The sequence below is a fragment of the Microtus pennsylvanicus genome, chromosome 14, assembly GCF_037038515.1.
Source record: "Microtus pennsylvanicus isolate mMicPen1 chromosome 14, mMicPen1.hap1, whole genome shotgun sequence".
Classification (NCBI taxonomy): domain Eukaryota; kingdom Metazoa; phylum Chordata; class Mammalia; order Rodentia; family Cricetidae; genus Microtus; species Microtus pennsylvanicus.
Genome location: NC_134592.1, coordinates 6,403,105 through 6,426,340, shown reverse-complemented (window position 1 = coordinate 6,426,340; position 23,236 = coordinate 6,403,105). Strand labels below are relative to the sequence as shown.

At 56.9% G+C, this 23,236-nt stretch overlaps 1 protein-coding gene across 3 annotated transcripts; it reads left to right on the top strand.

The window, feature by feature from the left end:
- The first annotated feature begins 1,913 nt into the window (after window positions 1–1,913).
- Window positions 1,914–22,761, top strand: Aspg (asparaginase). Of its 3 annotated transcripts, none has more exons than XM_075947477.1 (15): window positions 1,914–2,216; window positions 7,376–7,484; window positions 8,236–8,347; window positions 9,572–9,697; window positions 11,122–11,205; window positions 11,948–12,074; window positions 15,366–15,478; window positions 16,234–16,416; window positions 16,528–16,641; window positions 17,181–17,303; window positions 18,421–18,516; window positions 18,754–18,917; window positions 20,235–20,321; window positions 21,741–21,840; window positions 22,082–22,761. In XM_075947477.1, exons 1-15 carry the CDS (start codon window positions 2,135–2,137, stop codon window positions 22,163–22,165), a joined length of 1,704 nt encoding a protein of 567 aa, XP_075803592.1. In that variant the 5' UTR covers window positions 1,914–2,134; the 3' UTR covers window positions 22,166–22,761. The 3 variants fall into 3 exon arrangements, with proteins under 3 accessions (XP_075803592.1, XP_075803593.1, XP_075803594.1); XM_075947478.1 differs by having other exon boundaries at window positions 2,101–2,216; window positions 21,741–21,837; window positions 22,082–22,291; XM_075947479.1 differs by lacking the exon at window positions 21,741–21,840 and having other exon boundaries at window positions 2,101–2,216; window positions 22,082–22,337.
- The last annotated feature ends 475 nt before the right edge of the window (window positions 22,762–23,236 follow it).

The window sequence follows — 23,236 nt, the reverse complement described above, 5'->3', positions numbered from 1 at the left end:
GTTCTGCCTGACACAGGCTGAAAGAAGGGCTCCCTAGCCAACCACAGACCAAAGCCTACGACACAGCCAGTCAAAATAACCCTTCTGTGTTCCTCTTTCATTAAATTTTAATTCTTTCTTTTCTTTTTTTTTTTTTTGAGTCAGGGTCTCTCTGTATAGCAGTGACTGTCCTAGAACTCACTCTGTAGATCAGGCTGGCCTCGAACTCACAGATCTGCCTGCCTCTGCCTCCACATGGCCCCCAGTGTTGAGATTAAAGGCATGCATATGCAACACCACGGCCGGTCTGGTTTTGTTGAGACAGGGTTTCATTATGTAGCCTAGCTTGATCTTGAAGTTTGGTTTTCTTTCCTCAACTTTCCAAGTGCTGGAGTTCCACCATACTGGCTGGCTTTCCTTCCTTCTAAGTTGATTTCCTTTATCTACGGTTCCAGAATGGACAACTGGCTAACAGGAGAGCCAGGGCTGGTTCCTTCCTGACACACATACTGCTCGTGTCCTCTCAGCTACAAAGGCTACTTGCAGTGACTTCATGAGAGCCCCCCACCCTCTCCTCACCCTTGCATCTGCCTCTCCAAACAGCAGCAGAGGTCAATCACACCAAGGATCTAGATTGTCCCCTAGTATCCCTCCTTAGCCAGTGACCCCACTTTGAGTCTTTCTGCCTCACTGGTATGGCCATTATGTGGACTTACCATGTGTCTTAGTTGGGTTTCTTTTTCTTTTCTCTTTTTTTTCTTTTTTGTTTTTGTTTCTTTCAAGGCAGGGTTTCTTTGTAGATTTGGAGTCTGTTCTGGAACTAGCTCTTGTAGACCAGGCTGACCTTGAAATCACAGATATCCCCCGCCTCTGACCTCGAGTGTTGGGATAAAAGGCATGTGCCACCACCACCCAGCTTAGTTGGGGTTTATATTACTGTGATAAACACCATGGCCAAAAGTACCGAGGGAGGGAAGGGTTTATTTGGCTCCACAACCAGTCCGTCACCAAAGGAAGTCAGTGCAGGAAGGCCAGGCAGGAACCTAGAGGCAGGAACTGAAGCAGGAGCCGTGGAGGGAAGCATTACCATCTTCCTTGTGTCTGTTCTCTTGTTTACAGCTGCCACTGTCCCCACCACAGCATTTTATCTGTTGCTATCCTGCCACTGGAGGGCAAACTCAAGAAGGATAAGAGCTATGTCCCCAGAACAGGAACTTAAAGACATCTGACCAAGTCAGAGAATGCCTCAACAGGAAACAGACAGAGGAGTAATGTCTGTAACAGTGAGTCACCCTGGCTCCTACGTGAGCTGGGACATCAGCAGAGATAGCCAGTGTGTTAACAGGGTGGGGCACATACTGGGTGACAAGTCAGTCTGTCGGGTCTCCAGGGGTGCCAAATTCATAAAAATACCAAAGGGCACAGTAAGAGGTCATGTCCCCCAAAGAGATTCCATGAGGATTCAAACCTGCTGCCACTGGGATCTTGAACTCTTCTAGGCAGCAGAATATATCCCATCATTTCACCTTGAGATAGCCTCACCTCCCCCTAAGGCAGTCTAGAGGACGTTCTCAGTTTCCTCTGAAGGCCTGGGTTTGCTCTAGTCCCGCAGCATGCGGGTGGGTGGGCTGTCTCTGCACCACGGTTTCAATCAACTCTAGGGAGCCTGCAGCTGCAGTTCTGTCTCCTGGTACCTTTAGATCACCAGTGAGTGCCAGTCTCCGGTGAAATCGGCTAATTCAGCCTAGCCCTACTCAGAGGGTCTAGACCGCAAGGCTGGGATCCCAGAGTTGTAGGGGCTGCCGGGGCAGGAAAATAGCACTGATTGGGCATTCTGGAAGTCCTCGGCCTCTGCACTAGGTGAGGCAAACCCAGAAAGCCCGCCCCATTCATGACGCCCCACCCCCTATGGCTCCAGCCCCATCCCCATCCCCAGCAGACATCCTTCCTGCAGCACACTCTACAAGTGTCCCGCTCTCTACTTTGAAGGAGACTCCTCCTCCACCCCGAGGTCCAGCCCCTACCTCGGATCTTCAGCCCGCACCAACCAGAAGAGCCCCAGGCCTCCACCAAGCCCCACCCTGAAGGCCCCACCGCTTCCCAGTATTGCTTTGCCTTTGGCTCAGTTCCTACTGAGGAGTCCGCTGTCCTAGCAATGGCTCGCGCTACCGGACCTGAGCGGCGGCTGCTGGCCATCTACACTGGCGGCACCATCGGCATGAGGAGCGAGGGTGGGGGTGAGTCAGCGTACCCACGCCCCAGGCAGAATGGCCTCAGGGCCTGGCCACTGGGCGCTCCAGGGCTCTCTCTTGCTGGGGGCGGGAACACTTTCTCCGGTGGCTGGGAGTCTTGAAACCAGGTCCCTGGAAGGGGTGAGGGGCATGGTAACACTTCCCGACCTGAAGTGTCCCAAAGCCAAGGGACACAAGGATAGAGGAGGGAACTGGGGAAAACTGCTCTATTCTGTGCCCAAGGCGTTGGGAAAGATGCTGGAACATTCCACACCTTCGAACCCTTAAAAGAAAGTCCTTAGGGGTGTGCTTGCTTCCTTGGGGGGGGGGGGGTACAGGACACCAGCAGAGCTGCTTGCCTGCTCTCTCCCCTCAGAGAATCCTTAGTTTTCCCAAGGTAAGGGACAAGCTCGCCTGCCCTCTAGGAGCTTGGGCACTAGGGTCAAGGTCATCCAGACTGTTGGAAGGCCGTCCTCTGACAACATCCTGCTGCCTCTGGTTGGGACACCCTGGTGAATGCCCCCACTAGCAGGTAGGACCATGGCCAGTTTGCTTGGCCTTCACCTGAGTGATGGATAAAGCAATGACACCCATTAAGAAGCTGAAGCCTAGAGGGTCAGTTACTGCCTCTGGGTTCTGGGGTACAGTGGATGCGGTTGGGCTGTGTTGGGGCTGCTCTGAGCCAACTCCTTTGAGAACACAGAGGCTCCTGGAAGGAGTGGCTGCTGGACCCAGGAGAAAGTGGGGCCAGACCAGGAGCAACAGTGCAAGGGGAATGGGGAGGAGCCCAGGAAATGGCTCTGCGGCCAGGCCCGATCCACCTCTTGTCGCTTCCCCTCTAGGCCTGACATGTGGGCACTTTCGGTCTTGTTGTGGTCAATTGGAATGTCCTACACTAAGGAACACATGAACTCTGACACAGTCCCACCTGTGGTGACACTGTGCCCCATGCCCCCCTGGGTGTTCCCATGGGCTCATCGTGTGTTAGGTTTCACTAAGAGGCAGCGAGGGCATGGTGGTCAGGAAAGCCAAAGACTCTGATGGCCCAAACCCCAGTGCAGTGGGGTGTGGGTTTTCAGATGGGGAAAGATCTTCTAGACCCTCAGAAGGCTGCTCCGGGCTCTGGGGTCTGCGAGGCCTGGGAAGAGGTAGTGACTGGCAGGCATCTACTCTGTGCTAGAAGCCCCTTCCTCGGAGTGGCGGACACTCCACCCAAGGAGCTCAGAGTGACCAGTAGTCTTCCCTGCAGAGGTACAGGCAGCTCCCAGGTCAGCATCTTCTGGCTCAAAGCTGAGGGCTCTGCTCCCAGACCAGCTGCTTCCAGGCCTTCATGGGACCCCACATCCTTCAGCCGCTCACCCTTTCCCTCTTCAGAACAACTTTAGGGAGCCCTGGGCTCAGTCCGCAAGGACAAGGGAGAACTAGAGAAGAGGTCTGGCCTTTGATGACAGGGACACAGGATCTGCACACGTGAATGAGTAGCCAGTGCTGGGACTTGGAGCCTTGGGGTCTGCCTCAGGTGTAGCCGAAGTCACCCCTTCTTCAGATACAAAGGGGTGAAGTGGCACCTTGATTTTCTCTGAAGGGAAAAGGTCTCCAGGAATGGGCGGAACCCAAGACATGGCAGGTTGAGGATAAACCTATGCCTGAAACCTGGGGCTCAGGCAGGTTCCAGCCCTCTGCGTGCCCGGCTGTCGAGGTTGCTGAACTGTGGGCTGCAGGCCCTGGATGGCCCCACTGGTATGAATGATTAACCAGCTTGGCCCTGCTTCTGTGGGCCCTGGCCCCTGGTGAGTGGGAGTGGTGGCTTTCGCTGCAGAGGAGCTGTGGAGATTGTCGCTGTTGGGACAGCTCGTGTGTCTGATGGTAAACACTGCCTAACACTGTGTGACGAGCCCTGCCAGGGCAGGAGAGGGCAGGAGAGGGCAGAGGTACAGCATGGCTCACCTCTTCACTGCCCCTTCCAGATGTCACAAGTTAAAAATCAACATGTGTCCAATGACCACAAGTCTGGACCCAGGCATGTGTGGGTGTCACCTGGGCACTGTGTCAGCTAGGGTCCCTCTTGCCTTCTGCCCTTGGGAGCCATTCATTGCAGCCACCACGGAGGGACAGCTAAGCTTCTGCACAGAGTAGCCAAGGTTGCCTCCTGCCTGGTGGTCACAGCTGGCCCCAACCATAGAGTCTTGTCATTTGGGATGATGCCCAGTATGGCAGCTGCACAGGCCATGAGGTTCCAGGTAGGGTGAGTGGGGTCAGCATCCCAGGGTTGTATGCTTTGGGGGTGCACTCTGTGGGAAAAGAATGCAGCTTACAAAATAAGAGTTGGGGTGAAAGCCAGTATTAGAACACTGAAAGAAATCACAGCAAATTCTAATTTAAAACACTGTTGTAGAATCCAGAAAAATGGTCTCATTGGCGGCTCCTGGCCTTCTGTTCCTTCACACTTTTCCCCCTCCTAGCACCTTGTCACATGGTAACAAGTTTATGTTTCCTCTCCAGAAAGAAAAACATAGGAGAGTTTAGCTTTCTTTTGGCTGGTTTTGATGCTTCCCAGATGCCACCCTTCAAGGTGGGGCTCTCAGTCCGTAAGCCCTCAATCCAGTTCATTCTGGCCTCACCAGTGTGCCATGTGTCCCCAGGAGCCATTGCCCATGGTCAGAGACAACGTGTCCATCATCCCCTAGCCTAAGCACCCATCTCACTTTCCCTGTAGGTGACTTCCAGGTTTCTATGGCTACTCCAGTGCCATCTGCTGTTAGGGGAGCTCACGTGGAGAGTGGAGGTCCAGGTGTCCTGACGCTGCCAACCAACCAGCATGGAAAGCCTCAGGGACCGTCCCTCTTTCTGGAGACAAAGTTTAAAGTCTCAAGGCCTTGACAGAGAACTCTTCCTGCTCCTCCACCTCTGGTGGCTGCCAGGGTCTGTCATTCCTCCTGTCTGTAATGCGACAGCCCCCCTATTCTGTTTGCCGCATTGTCAGGGGACAGTCTCTATGTGTTCATACATGAACACAAGGGTGGTCCTTTCGAGCCGCCCTCCCAGGGTATTAGACACAGTCATACCACCAGAAACTGTGTGGTCCTGAGTAGTTTGGGTGGCCCCTGCCTGTGGAGGCAGGCTGATGTCCTGGTCACTCTGGGGGTTTATCACTTTTCTGAGCTCTGTCCGTGAAACATTTCCATGGCAGCTACAGCAGCAGACAACAGCAACAGCAAACTGCACCCATGAAGCTTTACAAACTCCGTACCGGGCTCGGGGGGTTGGGGGAAGCTGGGAGACAGGGGGTGCCTATTGAACCTGGGGGCGTCAGTGGTGGGGGACATCTGTGTCAGCTCCGAAGTCTGCAGGGCTCCTGACCTGCACCTGGAAGAAATGGGAGCCCATCTGATTTGTGTTTAACTTGTGACCATGTTCTCAAGAACCAGGTCCAGCCGGCATCAGTGAAAGGCTGGCAGCAGCAGCTGGAGCTGCAGGCTAGCTGGGTACAAGAGACAGGGTGATGCTGCTATGGGAGGAGGGGCTGGCAGGGGCCTGGGGCTGCCTGGAGTACCCTTATACTTACTAAGAAATAGGACGTAGCCCAGAGTATACTTGGGGAAGATGGAGCCCTGGCCAGGTGGTCGGCTGGATGCCTACCATGCCTGCTGACAGGAGGCTGACACAGGCATCAAACCTGCTTGGAGTCTGGCACTCCTGAGGCCTGCAGGTCCGCAAGCAGGCCCGAGCCCTCACCTTGGTGCTCCTCGGCTCCAGCCACATGTTCTGGGGTGAGTTACTGGCAGTTTGATTCAGGCGTGGTGTGATGTGGGGAAGGAAAGCCTGCTAGGTCTACTCCCCGCTGACCCTGACCAGAGATAGGAGATCCTCCCCAGAGCCCTCAGAAGTGTATGTCCTCACGACAGCACGTGTAAGTACGCGGCCTCGTGACAAAGGCATCTGCAGATGTGATCAGAGAAGAGGCCAAGGGAGTCTGGCTTCAAAGATGGGGAATAGGGTAATAGCTGGGATTGAGCCCAGTGGACAAGGGTCCTTATGCCTGCAGCATGTGAGATTGATTCCATAGTCAGGGCTTCGCTGCAGAAGCTCTGGCGGCAGGTGTAGCGTGCCCATCCGATGGTGGGAAATGACGGCCAGGCTGTCGAAGGACCAGGGTCTCGGCGATAGCGATGCAGCCGTAGGAAAAGGTCTGGGCAGCAGAGACTGAGGCTGTCACCCAGTGACACCCAGGACTGCCACACCACTGCCTCCTCCTGAGGTCCCGTGTGCTTCTCTGGGGACATTTTTGTCTTCACTGCTGTGCGTTAGGATCAGCACGAGGGGCCTCTCACACGGGCCTTGAGAGAGGACTGCCTGAGGAGGTTACCCAATCTGCCCAAGGTCACGGAGCCAGCCCAGGGCAGAGCAACAGCTGGGACTTCGCTCTTGTCTCCTGGGACTTGTTTTCTGCCAGGCAGTAGTGCCCTTTAGGGTGTCCTATGAGCAGGGGTCACAATGTTCCCTTAGATCCAGGTTTTGGGGATTTCTAATGCTGCAGGTTGGGTTGGGGCATTTGTGTGCTTGGCTCTCTGTTTAGGGGACAGGGCTGGAGCCTGAGCTGGACCTTGGAGGAGCTGTACACAGTCCATACCCTCTGGGAAGCCTTGAGCTGGTCAGGGGGCTTATGGGAAGGGCATTATGGCCTAGGCACCAGAGATGACTTCCCAGAGGGGTTGCCTCAAGCTGGGTCTTGAAGTACCTACTGGATGAGTAATAGGGCAGGCGGGGGCAGTGTCAGCCTGTGAGGGTAGAATTGTGAGTGTCCATGGCAGTCACTGAGTCCAGTCCTGGAGAGGGCCTGCCCCTTGGTGCAGTGTACAGACATATTTGGTACAAGCAGAGGCAGAGCGGGGCGGAGTGGTGCTTAGCGCTTCTGGGACTGCCTGGGTTTGAGACTAGAACTCAATCAGGAGTCAGCTCCAAAGGACAATGCCAAAGCTTCAGGAAGAAACTGCTACCTAAGTTCCCAGGGGCCTTGGTGGCAGCTGAGGCCCAGCTCAGCTGAGGCCCGGCCCCTGCCCCAGTCCAGGACCTGACACCCAGGAGGAAGGGACGGGGGTCTGTCTGACTGGGAGTTGGTACAGCCCTGGCCTGGAGCCCACACTCTGCTTGGACTCTGTCTGCAGTGCTGGTTCCTGGGAGAGGCCTGGCTGCTGTCCTGAGGGCACTTCACATGTTCCACGATGAGGAGTACGCCCAGGCCCACCGCCTGCCCGAGGACACGCTGGTGCTGCCGTGAGTGGGCATTCTTTGGGGCCCGAGGCAGGGATGGTGTGCAGCTCCCCTGGGGTTGAGAGGGTAGGCAGGGCCTGGAGCCAGAGGGTACAGCCTCTGTTGTCCTGGGACTTCCATGTGAGCCATCTGCATGAGACATCCCGGACACTTCTTGAGTGAGGTAGCGTGTGCACTGCGGTGTCTGCGGCTCGGCTCACTGCCTTCCACCTCTCCTCCCCACTAAGCTGAGCCCGCAGGGCCAGGAGTAGAGGAAGCCCTAGCAAGCATGGTGAGGATACCCCTGTCTAGGTACCAAACCTATCAAGAGAGCTGGGGCTGACCCAGGGGCCTTTCCCTTTTCAGCATGGCTGTCTTGTGTATCCTCACTGCCCTCAGCTACCGTATGCCCTTCATGGCTGAGTGAGGTAGACTTCTGCTCTCCAGGAGCTGGTCTGAACTGGTGTAGGGGATGACCCTGCTCAAGGCCAGCCTGTCTGCCTCAGTCTTTGTCCCTGAGCACTCCAGGTGGAAGGAAGGCTGGTCTTCAACACATGATGTGAGACTTGCCTATGAGGTGGAGCCCATCCACACTAATCACAAAACCCCTTCCACGGGGTGGGGGATGGGGTTGCCAGGCACAGCCCCAACCATATCCCAGCACCCCACAGCCTACTCCATAGCCCCATCCAGAATGCCATAACCTTGCCCATACCCTAGCTGGAGAGAACAGTGGAGGTGGGGCAGCATGGGAGACAGGTTCTGCCTCCTGCAGCCCGGCCAGTCCTGACCAGAGGATCCTCTACACGGTGCTGGAGTGCCAGCCACTCTTCGACTCCAGTGACATGACCATCACTGAGTGGGTTCAGATTGCCCAGACCATAGAGGTAGAGGGTGGGAGTGTGGGTGGGGCTATGAGGCGTGGGCGGGGCCGGAAGGCTGGATTGGACTGGAAAGTGGGACCTAGCAAGAGGGCAGGGGGAGGTTACGGTGCAGGAGGGCTGGAATATGGGAGGAACAGGGATATGGGAAGGGTGGGGTGTGGGAGGGGCTGAATGTGGGCGGGACTGGAGGGCGGGGCAGGTTCCCTGCAGAAGCACTGTGGGCTTATGATCAAGTTTGTCCACCTGAGATCTGGCGGTGACCTACAGGGCAGCGCAGCCTCAGGAAAGTGCTGGGTCCTGGGCCACACACTGTGCACAGTCTGAGGCCCTTTCTGCCACACGAGTAGAGGCTGGTTGCTCATACTATTGGCCTGTTCCAGTTAGTAGTGTGGTAGGCCGTGTGGGGGCTGACTGGCTTTGTGGGCCTGACTCACCCCCACGATCTCAACCTTGGAGCTGCCTCTCTGCTTTACCCTGGAGCCGCCCCCGCCTTCCTTAGTTTGCCTCTTCTCCCAGGCTCCTGCCCCAACTGCCAGCTCCGAGTTGCCCATTTCTGGAGCCGGGCCATTAATGGGCACTCCCAGACTAGGTTGTGGTGGCTCAGGGCCGTCTTCCTCATTTGTGACTGACAGGGTTTCCAGGCTAGGTCCAGGTGGTGTTCCTCTGTCCTGAAGCAGGGCAGGCCATCTTCTGGGCCCCAACCCAACAGCCTGATGCGCTTCATAGCGGGTCGCTAAGCCGCTGTACCTCATATGGCCAGCAGAGGGCACTCCGCTCCATGAGACTCCCTAGTTCCTCTTTTTGTCTTTCAATGAGTCAGGAGGCTCTGGCAGGAGCCTCTTAGCCCTCAGAACTGTTGTCTTGGCAGCCATAGCTTTGGCTAGCATACCACCAGGAAGTGATGGTCAGAGGTGTCCAGCATGGCCAGTTTGCTCCTGGGAGGCACCAGCTAGAGGTCTGTGGAGCTGTTCCCAGCAGTGTCCAGAGTCCCTGGGACCCACATCCCCTCATTCTTTAGAGTGAGTTATAGGGGACTCCAGGCAGAGACTGGCCTTCCAGACAGGGCCTGTAGGGGGAGATGAAGTGGTGCCATGCCAAGCCCTCTGCCAGCATCCAGGCCTTTCCTCTTTCTCATGGCCTGTGAGGAGGTAGCTGCCTGCTCATGTTCCCCGGAGAAGGCCAGTGGTCGAGAGACCTGGTCCGCCCTGAGCTCATCCCTTCCAACAGAGACACTACACACAGTACCAGGGCTTTGTGGTCATCCACGGCACGGACACCATGGCCTTTGCCGCCTCGGTGCTGTCCTTCATCCTGGAGAACCTGCAGAAGCCTGTGATCCTCACCGGGGCCCAGGTAATATGTCCCACGGGTCTCAGTTCTCGGCGGCACAGAGCGGGTCTTGTCCAGCCCTGGCTGCTGCCGGGGCACCTGTTTCCGGCACCATGTCTGCTGTGTGATGCCAGTTAGGGTGTCTCTAGACACTTGAGGCATTGGCTATTTCACTCTCGCTGAGCTCCTACCAGTCTCTGAGACTGGGACCCACGGGCTCCTGGAGGTCTTGTCCATTGAGGGCTCAAGAGTACCCAGAGCTGAGCCCCTTACAGCTCTGCCACGTGGGGTTTCCTTTCTTTCCTCTTCTCCCTATTGGCTCCATGTCTGCTACCCACTGCTACCACCTGAGACTCAGCATGGTAGGCGCACATAGAGCAGTACAGGGGGAGACTCCCTCACCCCCACCCCGTTCCTCTTCTCTCTGATGCCGTCCCTAGCAACCCTCACATATGACATCCCCTTCTCTTGTCCTAACCTGCTGTGCCCTTTCCCAAACCAAGGTCAATGGACTGCTATGGAAAACAACTCTGTGAGTGAAGGCTGTCTTGGGGTTTCTGATACTTATGGATGACCATTAGAGCAATCCTACCCAGTCCTTCCAGAATCCCTCATGGGGCAGGGCCAAGACCTCTGGACAGGATGGCAGCACCTGGGTCCTTTTGAACACAACCTGGGGGAGGTTCCACCAGGCAGGAGTGGGCCCAACTGGCCCCCACGGGAGACCTCTTGCCAGAGTGCCAGGTGTTGTGGGAGTGGTGGCTCTGTCTCTCCCTTTTCCCAGAGAAGCACCTAGTATAGTAGCCCTACTTGGAGAAGACCCATGACAGGGCATCCCTAGCCTTTGTTATTCCCAGGGGAAGTGGGGCCCAGTGTGCTTAGATCTCCCCAGCTCGTGTGCCGTAGGAGGGTGCACAGTGCACCTCCAGGGGCTGCACTGACAACTGCCTGACCATTCTCTGGCCAGAGTCTCTCTGCATGTCTCACTTCAGTCCTGCCCACTGTGTCCTCTTGGGCACTGCTGAGCTACTCCCAGCATGGTGTGTGGCACACTTAGGCAGTGGAGGGACAAGCCAGACTACCCCGCGTGCCTCAGGAAGGACACTGTCCTGCAGCCCACCCAGCTGCTACCCTGGGCCCCCTGCCTGGCTCCCAGCTCTTGGGGTAGTGAGGAAGCTGGCCTTTGCAGCCGTGTGGAATGGGGGCCAGAACTGGACCTGGGTGCCTCCTGGTTGCTTCCTCTCTGTGGCAGCCAAATGGAGCTGCTTAGAGAAGGTTGGCACTGTCAGAAGAAATGCCAGTGGTTCCCAGCCCTGGGAGTTGGCTAACTGCCTCAGACCCCTGAATCAGCTTCTCTCCCTGCCTGAGCCTGAGAGGTTTCCTGGAGTGGGGGAGCCGGGTATGTCCTGGCTCCCCAGGCCTCAGCCACCTCTCTGACTTCTCCCCAGGTACCCATCCATGCCCTGTGGAACGATGGCCGTGAAAACCTGCTGGGGGCCCTGCTCATGGCTGGCCAGTACATCATTCCTGAGGTATCTGGCCTGGCTACAGGAGTGGCCTGGGTGGAGGGTGGGACGGTGAATGCCAGAGAGCTTATGGTTATGGCCCACGTGGGGACCCACAGGCCAGAGATTGGAACGGTCTTGAAAACATGTGTCCCTCACCTGGAATTGACAGAGCCAAAGAAGGGAAGCTGCCCCCCACCGACATTCTTGTCACCAGCCAGGCTTTATGTTGTAGATATTCTACACTTGTGTTTACATATACATGAGTCCATGGAAATGGACTGTGCCCACCTTAGGCTATGGAGTCTGTTGTGTCTCTCCTCATGGGCCCCTTGTCTCACCTGGCAGAAGAGGTAGAAAAACAGGTGGGTCTCTTACAGGCCAGGAGCCGCTTTGTCTGTAGCAGTCCCGGAGACTGGTGGTGTTAGGGTTAGCCATTAGGAAAGAACAGCAGGCAGGTCAAAGGTCACCCCAACCTCCTTCACCCTAGAGGAGTCTCTTGAGTCACTGGCTACCCGTACATGTGATCTGAGCTCAGTAGCACCAGAGAAGTGCTGGCTGGAGAGCCAGGGCCTCCCGCAGCCGTCCGTGGGCTCAGTGCCCAGGGTCCCAGGGTCCCAGAGGACAGGGGCCTTCACTGGGTAGGTGCTGGCTAGCAGGACCCTGCCTGCTGGTTACCTTCCAGGTTTGGTGTGTTGATGGTGGTAGGGTTGGGGAGAACTGGAGGATGTCGGGGGCCAGCTCTGAGTTGTTGTCTTTCCCTCCACAGGTCTGCCTATTCTTCCAGAATCAGCTCTATCGGGGCAATCGGACAACCAAGGTGGACGCGCGGAGGTTTGCGGCCTTCTGCTCCCCCAACCTGCCCCCTCTGGCCACTGTGGGTGCAGATGTCACAAGTAAGGGGATCTGAAAGCAGGGCCCGCTGGCTGGGAGTGAGAAGGGGGACCCTGGGGTCTTGTGTGGAGGTGAGAAGCCTCTGTGAGGAACATGGGCTCAGAGCGGGGAGGGGGGTCTAGCTCTTGTGGGTACTGTCACACCACATGACCCCCAGCCAGGAAGTCCCTCTCTATGACAGTCTGTGGCTCTGTTGCACACACGGGTCCTTCTGAAAACCTAGCTTTTGTGTTCCAGAGGGTCCTGGTCCTGGGGCTTCCATAAGGGCATAGCAGCTCCTTACCCTAAGTGTGGGCAGCCTCTGATGCCAGTCAGGCCTTGACTCTAGTGGCCCCTGCTTTTCCACCTTAGATATAAATCTGAAGGGCCTCTGTCTCTCTGAAATTGGGGCAGCTGCCTCCTGGTCCTTTAGGCCTGTCCTGTCCAGGTGTAGAAGAGAATTGAAGAGCCACTGATCCTGGGGCAGGTGCACCACTGCCCACGGGTGCCGGGTTCTCCAGCACCCGGACCTGCCTAGTAACTGAGGTTCTGGTCCCTGACCTGTCTGTGCAGTTCTTGGGGAGGTGCTGGCAGGTCTATCTTCCACCTGGGAGTCCTGCACCCAGCAGGACTGGGCTCCATGTGCATCATCAGGTCGGGTTGCTAGTCTGGAGTCAAAGCAGCTCTTCTGACAGGACGATTGGCAGTGTCCCAGCTCTCTAGGAGGGCGGCGGCAGCTCTCACCCACACTGTGCTTCTGCTGGGCACAGCAGGTCCTGTGGGTGGGACACTGCGTTGCTGGGACCTGCAGGTGTCTGTTCTTGGTATTCTTCCTGTGTATCAGAAGCTGAGGTTCAGGAGGAGTAGACCCTCCAGAAAGGGTAGGGCTACTCCCTCAAAGCCTCCTCTCTTCCCTCCCTGACAGAACTCCAGGGTCTCAGCTCACCCTGGCTTCCCCCTGCATGCTCTTTCCTGCCACCCGCCTAGAATCTTCTAGGTAGTGAAAAACCCTAAGCCTGCACCCCGGTGTCTCTGGGGTGGCAGAGGTCCACTTGCTATCTGGGGCTGGACCTGCTGAAGCTCCGGTGGAAGGGCCTACATTAGATGGTACCTGTGGTAGTCTATTATCCCATGTTGGCACCAGTGGCCCAGGGAGGGGAGCAGGGACTGTGAGCACTGCCCTGCAGCTCAGTTCTCCAAGCCTGAGTCACTCCTTACCCAGGCTCAGGGTTGGAGCATCTCCTGTGGGCAGCGAGGCCTTCACCCTGAATGTAAAAGCCTCTGCCATGCTGGGGCACCTGGTCTGCAAGCCCAGCCCATCAGTAGCTTCCCTAGCCCAGAGCTGAGGCTCACTGTCAGTACCAGCCCAATATCCTGATGTACCGTCCTGCGTGTGTGGGTGTGTGGGAACCTGCACCTCCCCTTCTTGCTATTGTCAGGCTGCCCGGCCGGTTCTGACACCTCATGTTGAGAAATCTGGGGTTCTGCTCAGGGTGTGGCTGTGGGGCCCTGGGGAGGGGTACTGGGGCTCCTGGCAGCCACCCCAGGACAGAGTCCTGATGATCTGTGTGACGCAGGCCTCCCACAGGCTGCCGCCGACACTTCATATATCTTTGGGGACATGAAGGGAGCAGGGGACCATCCCTGATGACAGACAAGACAGACTCCAGCTGCCCAGTTTGCTCTGCCCTGGCACAGGGACACGACACACTGGGGACAGCCAGGTCTTGCTGGCCCTGCCTATTCTTGTGTGTCTGTGCCACCCCCGTTGTCCTTACCCCCAGTTCCTTCTTCCAGATCTGCCTCTGCTGGGAAGCCCTCCCATCGCACCAGAGCAGAGGAGATGAGGGAGCGTTCACTCCTGCTGGAAAGGTGCCCTTAATCTTGCTGCCCACTAGCTAGGAGTCTTTTGCCATGCCTTTGACACACAGACATGTGGAACTCAGTGCCCTTCTCTGTACATGGGAGCCCCCTGCCTCCCAGAAGCCCCTGGGCCACCTCAGACACTAAGCTAAGGGCAGACTTGACTCCCAGGTTCAGTCTCTCGCCTGGAACGTAGCAGGGGCTGTTAAAGCACTGACATGGCAGCCAGGGTGAGTCACTGCTGCCTTCCCCTTTGTGTTCCAGAGTCCCCGTGGGGAGGACTTAAAGGTCCTAAGGAGAGGCTTCCTGGCTCCTAAGGAGGGTGGCTGTCCATGGGGCAGTCCTTTGTCTCCATGCAGCCCTTCTCTGCAGCCATAACTCTTCTGGTGGCAACTAACCCCCACCCCCAAACCTTATCTGCCTGCCCAGCTGAGGTGCACAGCCCTAAATTAAAGGACATCTCAGGCTGCCATTGTGTGAGCTGATAGATGCCGTAGCTGGTAGGATGGGCAGCTTGCTGCTTGAGGACCCTGCTCCCTCTCCTGCCCCTCCTTCCCTCATCCCTCACCCCTCAGTGTGTGTTCAGAATATTGTCCAGTTGATTATCACATGTAACCGCTCTGGCAGACACAGCAGCCAGGCCTCCTGAGTCGATGACCCCTGCACCTTGCATCGGGGCAGGAGGACAGAGCACGGGCAGTCGTGGAGGAGGTGCCTGACTTCTGTGCATAGCTCCTCAACGGAGACCATTCCCCTCTCCAGAACTCAACTTTCCTGGGCTGAACTGGAGGACCCCGGGTGCCATTTAGTACAGGGAAGTCACCAACATTCCATCTCTGTTGGGCTGGAGGCATCCGAGTGGCCAGATTCATGAGGTGCAGGGGATCGCTTGCCATGCCTATTCCTGCCCACAGCTAGGGCCTGGGCATTGACCTTACAGTGACCTTTGACCCTAAGGACAAGGTACTCATCTGGAAGGTCACCAGTATGCCTGTTCAAAGGATGCTGACCCCATGTTCCTGCTGCTCTCTTCCCTCCCCAGCCTGGGTGTGGGAGGGATGATGGGCACAGCTAGGCTGTTTGTCAGAGGATGCGGCCTGGCCTTCCTCTGGGACCAGCAGACTGCGGCTCCAGCCTTAGCACGTGCTGGTCCCTTTGCTGGGAGTTCTGCGTTCCACGCACACTCTTCTTCAGCATAGGCTGGCTTGTCTGCCCTTCTCCCTCGCCATCAGCCATGATCCCCAGCCCTCAGCCCCATCACCCTGGTCACCACCTTATTACCACTGCTTGGCTAGTGATCTTTCTCCTGACACCTCCTCCCAGCCCATGGGCTTGCCGTGGAGCCTGGCATCGGCCTGAGGGAGACCAGGATGGACAGAGAGGGTGGGCATGGCAGGCTAGGCTGCAGCTGCCTGTGACCTGCAGCTTTGACTCTTGTTGTCTGTCCTCAGTCAACCGTGAGCTGGTACGGAAGGCCAGCCAGAAGGACCGTCTTGTGGTGCACAGCAATATGGAGCGTGACGTGGGCCTGCTGCGCCTTTACCCTGGTATCCCTGCCTCACTGGTAAGGAAGCCTGAGGGCCTGCTGCCTGTAGTGCTCTCCATGGCTCCCAGGGCCCCCCACGCTATTGGCTCCCTCCCTCTGTCTCACTCAGGCCTTTCTCAGGCCATGGTCTACAAAACCTGCCAGCCTACCCGTTTGCACACCTTTCTTTCTCAGCTGGGCTCAGCTCTTCCTGAGCTGACGTCTAGCCTGCTTGGGCGCAAGGCTGAGCACTTAAGCCAAATGTGGGCTTCTTTGTGTGGACACTTGATGTGGGCGTGGCCGCAGAACCCCACTTTCTATTGCTCCTGTTTTCTTTTCAGACGGGGTCTTAGCCTATAGTCCAGGCTGGCCTGTGTGTCCTCTTCCCGCCTCAGCCATGCTGGGTCTCTGCCTCCTCTTGTCTTGTTTGTGGCCCTCCCCCGCTTCCTGTCACCAGCCTCTCGGTACCAGCTGTTCCTTGGGTGACTGGCACCTCCCTTACCTGTTATTCAGGATGCTGGGCGGACACAAAACTGTCCTCTGTCCTTTGCATAGAATTGTCCAGCCTGGGGGAGTCTGGGCAGGGCCCTGTCTAAGGGCCTCTAAGTGTCAGGAGCCCAGCTCCTCCTGGCTAGCACTAGATGGATGGGGGAATACCAAGGCTCAGCTCTTCCCACAGTCAGACAGAGCCAGGCTACCCTGAGAGGGAAGTCAGACAGTTGGGAAGCCAGGACAAGCCCTGCTTGCTGTTCTTGCCGGCTAGAGCTCCCCCAACCTGTGTCCTGCCTACACAGGTGCGGACCTTTCTGCAGCCCCCACTGAAAGGGGTGGTCATGGAGACCTTCGGCTCTGGGAATGGGCCCACCAAGCCAGACCTGCTGCAGGAGCTGCGGGTGGCATCTGAACAAGGCCTGATCATTGTCAACTGTACCCATTGCCTTCAGGGGGCTGTGACTTCGGACTATGCGTCTGGCATGGTAGGGGGAGACAAGGGGCCTGAGGAAAGGTAGTGAGACAGCTTGTGTCTGGATTCTGCTGCCCTTAGCCAGGGGAGGTCTCTGACACAACCTCCCTCTGCCCTCTCACAGGCCATGGCAGGAGCTGGCATTGTTTCAGGCTTTGACATGACATCAGAGGCTGCCCTGGCCAAACTGTCCTATGTGCTAGGCCAGCCGGGGCTGAGCCTGGATGACCGGAAGAAGGTGTGTACACCTTGGACTATTCCAGGGACTAGAGCACCTCTGTGCAAATGCGTGCCTGCTGACTCCTGAGGGTGCTGGGGTAGAACGGAGTACTTGTGTCTGTTTTGGAAGCAGAAGGGGAATTCCCTGTGGGATGATAGGGCCAATGCTGACCCAGGTCACCCAGTCCACACTCTTACCCTTCTCTGGGGAGCCTTGGGTTCTGAGTTCCAGTTTAGCACCCCTACACTGCTTCTCACACCCTGTCCTGCTTCCTCCTTCCCAGGTGGACTCAGACTCACAGGCCTCCAGGCCCATAGGCTGCCAGACCCTGGTTGAGGCCTTAGCAAACCCTGAGCTTATAGAGAAGGGGATAGTGTTAGCCTTCTTTGGGGGGATTAGTGGGGTCACACTAAGCCCTTATATGGGTAGAGCACTGAGGTGGCCTGCCAGCCCTGTGGCAGGCCCGTCTCCCTGCCTGGGGATCCAGGTCCTCTCAGCTAGTTAGAACTCCCTGGAGCTGTGCTGACTCAGCCTACCAGCCTTGTGTCCTGTTCTAGCTGCTAGTCAAGAACCTTCGTGGGGAGATGACATTGCCTGAGACAGATGAGCACCAGTCTTTGCTGCAAGATGGCGTGTTGGGCCGCCGGATAGCATGGCTTCTCAGTCTGAATGGCAGCCAGGTACTGGCTGCACTGTGGGGGAGTGGCGGGGCCTGAACACGCTCACGGGATGGCAGGACCCACCATCTACTGCCACTGTCCTGGCACAGGAGGAGGACCAGGAAGGAGGTGCGGGGTGGATAGTGCAGATTTGGAGGGATCATAGGGCAGAGCTGGGGAAGGGGCCTGTCTGCCATGTGGAAGTAAGAGATGAGAGCGCCTGCCGCCATAGCCAGGGCCTGTCAGTCCTGGCTTGGAGCTCAGACTGGGGTGAGCCTAAGCAAGGTGAGGGTGCTGTCTGTCCTGGATGTTGAATAGTCAGGGCTGATTGGGGTCTCTTCAAGACTTTGAGCTGGGGGTTCTAGGCCCCACACCTGCACCTTGGAATGTGGTTTAATTTCCCAGCTTCCCTCTGCCCTCAATACTTGAGAGTCTAGACCCTGGAGGGTGTGAGGAAGCTGAAGACCCAAGAGCCCAGGAGGTGGCCCCTCCTAAGCAGCCTTATGAGCCAGCTGGTTAATTGCTCCATGCTGGCTGTGGGCGGTGACCTATCATTAGGGTGGCTGTGTGAGGTTCCTAAACCCTGGAGGGCCCAGCTGGCCAGAAGCTATCACAAGGCTGTGATTAAGCCAGCCATGGACGCTGGACAAAGTGGCACTTTGAAGGCCTTCTGGGACCTTGGAGAGCCTCTGGGAGCTCCAAGAATATTTTATCTGTGTGCTTAGACCCTTTTGGTGGATGTACGGGGGCAGGGCTGCACCATTTCCCATGCTCCCTTAAGGATGACTTGACTATCATCCTGTCAGCAGCGGAGGCAGAAAATGAAACAGATTTTGGGGGTCAATGATAGTTCTGAGACAGAAGATGAAAGGAACCTGGTGGTAGCCCAGTGACCTGGTCTTTTTTTCCCCCAGGGCATGGGGACAGGTGGGTTTGTGGGTGGGCATGAGGCTCCTGCCAGAACCCTCTGGTGGGGACAGTTCTGGCACTTTCCTCACGTAGTGAGACCACCTGCCCCAGTACGTAGGAAGTGGAGTCCACATAGTCAGGGAACTGTGGGTGCTGTCTGTTGTTACCCTGTAAATGCCCAGGGTCTCAAAGCACTGCAGTGTCCCATTTGCGATTGCCTTTCCGTTAGGAGGCTGATGCCGTGCAGGATGTCCTGACGTCCAGCCTGGCCCTGGCTGCAGCTCATGCTGGTGACCTAGACACTCTGCAGGCCTTGGTGGAGCTGGTGAGTCTCCTGCTGAGGGACAACACTAACAGGTGGGACATGGTTTACACGGGTAGAACACTCTCCCCAGGGACTCACCAACCCTCCAAAGCCACACCAGGCTGTGGGCTTACATAGCTGAGGGCCTCGCTGGAAGTGGGTGGAGCTATAAACCGCACTTTTATCCTTCCAAGTCTCTGTGGCCCACCTGAGCTTGCCCGGCCCTTCTGTGAGGTTGTGTGCCTTGTGTCACCCTAGGGCAGAGACCTCAACCTGAAGGACTCTAGTGGTCAGACCCCACTGCATGTGGCTGCACGCAGGGGCCATGCTGCGGTGGTCACCATGCTGCTGCAGAAGGGTGTGGATGTGAATGCCCACAATGAAGATGGCCATAGCCCGCTGCTGCTGGCCGTGAGGGGCAGGTACTAAGGGCCTGGATGCTGCAGGTGGTATGTGGGCCGGGCAGTTGGGGAGAGGGTACTTGCTTGGAGTGAGCAAAGATCAGATGGAACACGAGCAGGGCCAGTGAGGGAGGCCTGCTTCTGTGGGGCAATGGGGAAGGACTTCAGGGAGGAAATGGCCTCAGAAGATGCTGGCCGCGTCTCGGAAAGGAGAATATTACTGAGAATGTATGAGGAGCTCCTGTGACCCACACTCGGCCATGTGTACCAAGATCTGGCAGAGAAAGAGCTAGCAGAGGGGCTATGCCAGGCACAGATGTTCTGTGGGGGGGTGTCCCTGACTGGCCCTCACCCCATGTGGAAGGGTGATCCTACCTGTTTGGGAATTCTGCCAACTCACCCATCCTCTTCAGTTAATTCTGCCTGATAGTCTCAGGTAGAGCAAGCCCTGTCTTGGCAATGCTAAGAGAGTGGGTGTTTGCACATTACCCAACAGCCTGTGAGGGAAAGGATGGGCCCTGTGGGTGCCCTTATGCCTGCCAGTTTCCCCGGTCTCATGCAGGAAGGCTAAGCTACACTGTGTGACCCAATCGGGGTCCCTGTCCTAGAGCTGAGAGCAGTATCGGGTGCGGAGGGCATGTGTGCAGTGTCGGGGGCTTCCTCCCCTGATCTCTCCTGCGGTTCACATGGAGACAGCTTGTCGTGTGGCAGTGGGACGGACCTGCCTGGCAGAGTCTTCTCCACCAGATCCACTGCTGGGTTCTCACAGCAACACACAGCCTGCAGACCCTGGGATGCTCAGGGAGGGGGTCTGTGCCCTACTGAATCCCCTGCCCCAGCAGGCAGCACCCCCTCCAGGTTTGACTCAGCCTGTGGAAATGGCTCACGGCCCAACTAGACCCCACTGTTCATGTCTGTCTGCCATAACTCATTCGCCAAGGGCGCAGTTGGGGCACAACTGACTTCGTTTCCCCGGATCCTATCCTGGACATAATCATAGAGGTCACTTCAGGTGTGTAACACAGTGGGGGCTGAGGGTAGGAGACTGTCTTCTGGGGTGCTGTTCCCAGCTGCACAGGGAGACCACCTGTTCAGCCAGCCGACTAGTGCCTTGTGACTTGGGACAGCCTCTGGCCCCAGACATGCTGTGAAGGAGCCTTGGATGAATGGAGGCCATGGACCTTGAGATGGAACCCTGTTGTGGGCAAAAAACCAAGTGCTTGTCTGGAACTAGGCTGTGGGTGTCTGGGTGGGAATTTTCTGCCCCTGCCCTCCACCAGGCTGAATGAGGCCAGCAGGGTCTAGGCCATACTGATAATCAGCACTTTTTCATGGCAGGCATCAGGGCGTCATTGGGCTGCTGCGGACCGCTGGGGCTTGCCTATCTCCCCAGGAGCTGGAGGATGTTGGGACAGAACTGTGCAGGTGATGGCCTGAGCATCTCTATTGATGGGTGATGGTCTCAGGGTCCAGGAAGGCAGTGGGGCTGCTGGAAGGGTCAGATCAGCCAGGTGGGACTGAAGAGGGGAGAACCTGCACCCAGGTGGCCTGGTTTACAGAAGTACCCCCCTCAAACCCAGTTACAGGAGTACCCAGAAGAACGGTCAGCAAGGATGTGCGTGTGTTGTGGGCTTGGTTGGCATAAGGGAAAGAGAAGAGCGGGTCTGGGCTGTGGCAATGGGTGATAGCTGGGATTGGGTGCTATCAGTGGTGTGTCCGTCCTGTCCAGGGTACGGTGATTGTCGTGAGACTTCAGACTGATTTGTTGGGACATCTTAGTCTCCCAGCCCCAATCTCAGGTCCCTACGCTGGTCTGCAGTATCCCAGGAGAAAAGTACTTTTACTGAACCACTCCCCAAAAGATGAAAAAGTAAAGAATAAATCGCTCACAGAGGCAATGGGATGAGGGCCCAAGAGGATGGAAGCTGGCCTTGGTTGGCTTTGAAGGGTCTCCTGGGGCAGGGTGGTTTAGGACTGCACCCAGGCAGACCTATTGGCTCCAGTGAAAGATAGGGAAACTGAGGCAGCATGTGGACAGCTGGGTCTGGAACCAGCCATTCCGAAGGACTTCTGCTTTCCTGGGGCGGGGCTAACCTGAGCTGCTGGCTGGGCTGAGGTGTGGGAAACCAGTCTAGGTGAATGGGGAGGGCTGGAGGTGTTTCCAGCATGATCCACCCCAGAAATGATACAGTGCCACCTGGGGGCGGCTGTGACTTCCCAAACAGGAAGGAGTCATAGGGCCACTTGGGTCTCTTCTTCCCCAAGCTTACCCTGGGTGGGGCCTGGCTCTAGAGTGGAAAGACAGAGCTAGGGAGGGTGAAGACACTGTCCACGGACAAGGCTATTCACCCAGCCTTCCTCTGTAGGGGAAGCCATTCCTGTAGCTGTTCCCCAGCCAGGATGCTTGTTCCTGCAGCCTACCGGGGTCCAGAGCCACCTTGGACCCTAGACCTCATGGTTCCCTTCTATAGCTACTGGCTGTCAGTATTTCCTTCTGTCTTGAGACAGGCCAGACACGTCACAGGTCTGCTGTGTTGTGAAATATGAAACTGGCGGGGGGTGGGTATGTGCATGCTCATGGATGTGTGTGTGTGTGTGTGTGTGTGTGTGTGTGTGCTCGTGCCCTTGACCTGAGTCACAGTCACGCCTCATATGTGAAACCAGACTCCAGGCCGCCTGCAGCTGGGACTCCTGCCTCAGGGCTGGGTGCTGCTGGATCAGCTGTTTAGGGCAGTCTTTGTAAGAATACCCAGGGCACTGGGAGGGGCACATAAGAAGGTAGGCAGCTGAGGGACCCAGCAAGTTCTGACAGCTTCTCTCTGCCTCCCTGTCCCCCCCTCCCAGGCTGGCATTCAGGGCGGACAGCGAAGGCCTAAGGGCATGGTGGCAGGCAGGGGCTGACGTAGGACAGCTGGACTATGATGGACGTTGTGCCCTGCAAGTAGTGAGAACCTCCCTCTTGTACACTATGCTGGAGTTCTAAAGGTCCTCAGCTCCTGTCCCACATCCTGGATCAGGAGCTGCCCATCCCTTCTAGGGATATATCTTTCTCAGAATCAACCCAACCCATGGGGTGTGTCCTGTCAGTCCCCAGGGTGGGGGTGGGGCATCAATCCTGGTGGGAGGGACTTTGTGGCTTCTGGGTGCTGCAGTCCAGGCATCCCACAGATCTCTCTCCCCTACAGGCTGAAGCTGCTGGGAATGCAGACGTGGTGGCCCTGCTACAGAGCTTTACGGACAGGATCAGTGCCCAGCCCCAGCCCCACTAAGTCCTGGACTGGGCTGATGTCCCCTCAGTGAGCTCCCATTGCTCTGCAGCTGGATCCTGGCACCTGCTATCCCAGAGCCTGTTCTGAGACAGCCTGAGGAGTGGACAGACACATTGTCCCGAGTCTTTCCTGGGCTCTGGGAGGAGCACAGTCTGATGGAGATACAAGCCACTGGGGCTTCATGCAGGCAAGGCTCAGCTCAGACCTTTATCCCTACCCAGTCTTGGGCTGGGAGACTGGATGACCTCGGCCCCCCAGCTCACATTCGTTCCCATCGCATTATTTGGCGCCTCTGGAGTTTTGAGACTGGCTGGGCTAACCCTATCTCCCGAGAACGGCTGGACTCCATACACAGAGCATCTGGGTTGGAGTAGGGGGAGCTCTGCCTCCAGACACCTCCTCAGCAGACCTTGCTTCCTAGAAGTCCTCCTTGGTTCTCAACCGGCCGTCCTGCTGCAGCATGGGGTCTTCCTTACTGCCCAAGGGACCTGGGCACATACCAGCTGCATCTGCTAAACTGCTTCCCAGCCTGTTGGCATGACACAATCTGGAGGTCTTTGTTGAGCAGAGTGTCAATAAAGTTGTGGGGATAGCTGCTGCGTGGCCTGGATGGGTCTGTGGCTGTGACTGTGCGGGTATGTGGGGAGGAGGCCCCAGGCTGTGGGGCAGAGAGCTGTCTCCGCAGTAGACGGTAATCCACTTAAGCAATCGTCCTTAGGCTGGCCAGGCATGGTAGGATAGGGTGATGTGGGGAGGGCCTGAGTGAGTCCTGCCCCACTCCCATCCCCTCGGGCAGCTTTTGCCCCATCTGAACGTCCTGATTCTTCTCATCTGGAACTAAGTTACTTCTCCCAGGCAGCCAGGGGCTGAAGGGGAGTGACAGGAAGCCTTGGCATTCTGGCAGATACCCCAAGCATGGGGCATTTCCAGCTTCCATCTTGTTACTCTCTTGTCCTGGGCATCTTGACACAGGTAGGCGCTGCGGGCTTTGGCTAAGGCACAATGGGACATACTTTAGGGAATGGGTTCCTGCTCAGCCCTCAGTACACACTTTAAACATCTAGCAAGGAC

Bases quoted from the DNA above. Each gene is read 5' to 3' on its own strand.
- Aspg (XM_075947477.1), top strand. From the start codon at position 2,135: ATGGCTCGCGCTACCGGACCTGAGCGGCGGCTGCTGGCCATCTACACT. The intron at 17,304-18,420 runs GTACTGGCTGCA...CCTTTCCGTTAG, and splicing joins TCAGTCTGAATGGCAGCCAG to GAGGCTGATGCCGTGCAGGA. The intron at 18,918-20,234 runs GTACTAAGGGCC...TTTTCATGGCAG, and splicing joins CTGCTGGCCGTGAGGGGCAG to GCATCAGGGCGTCATTGGGC.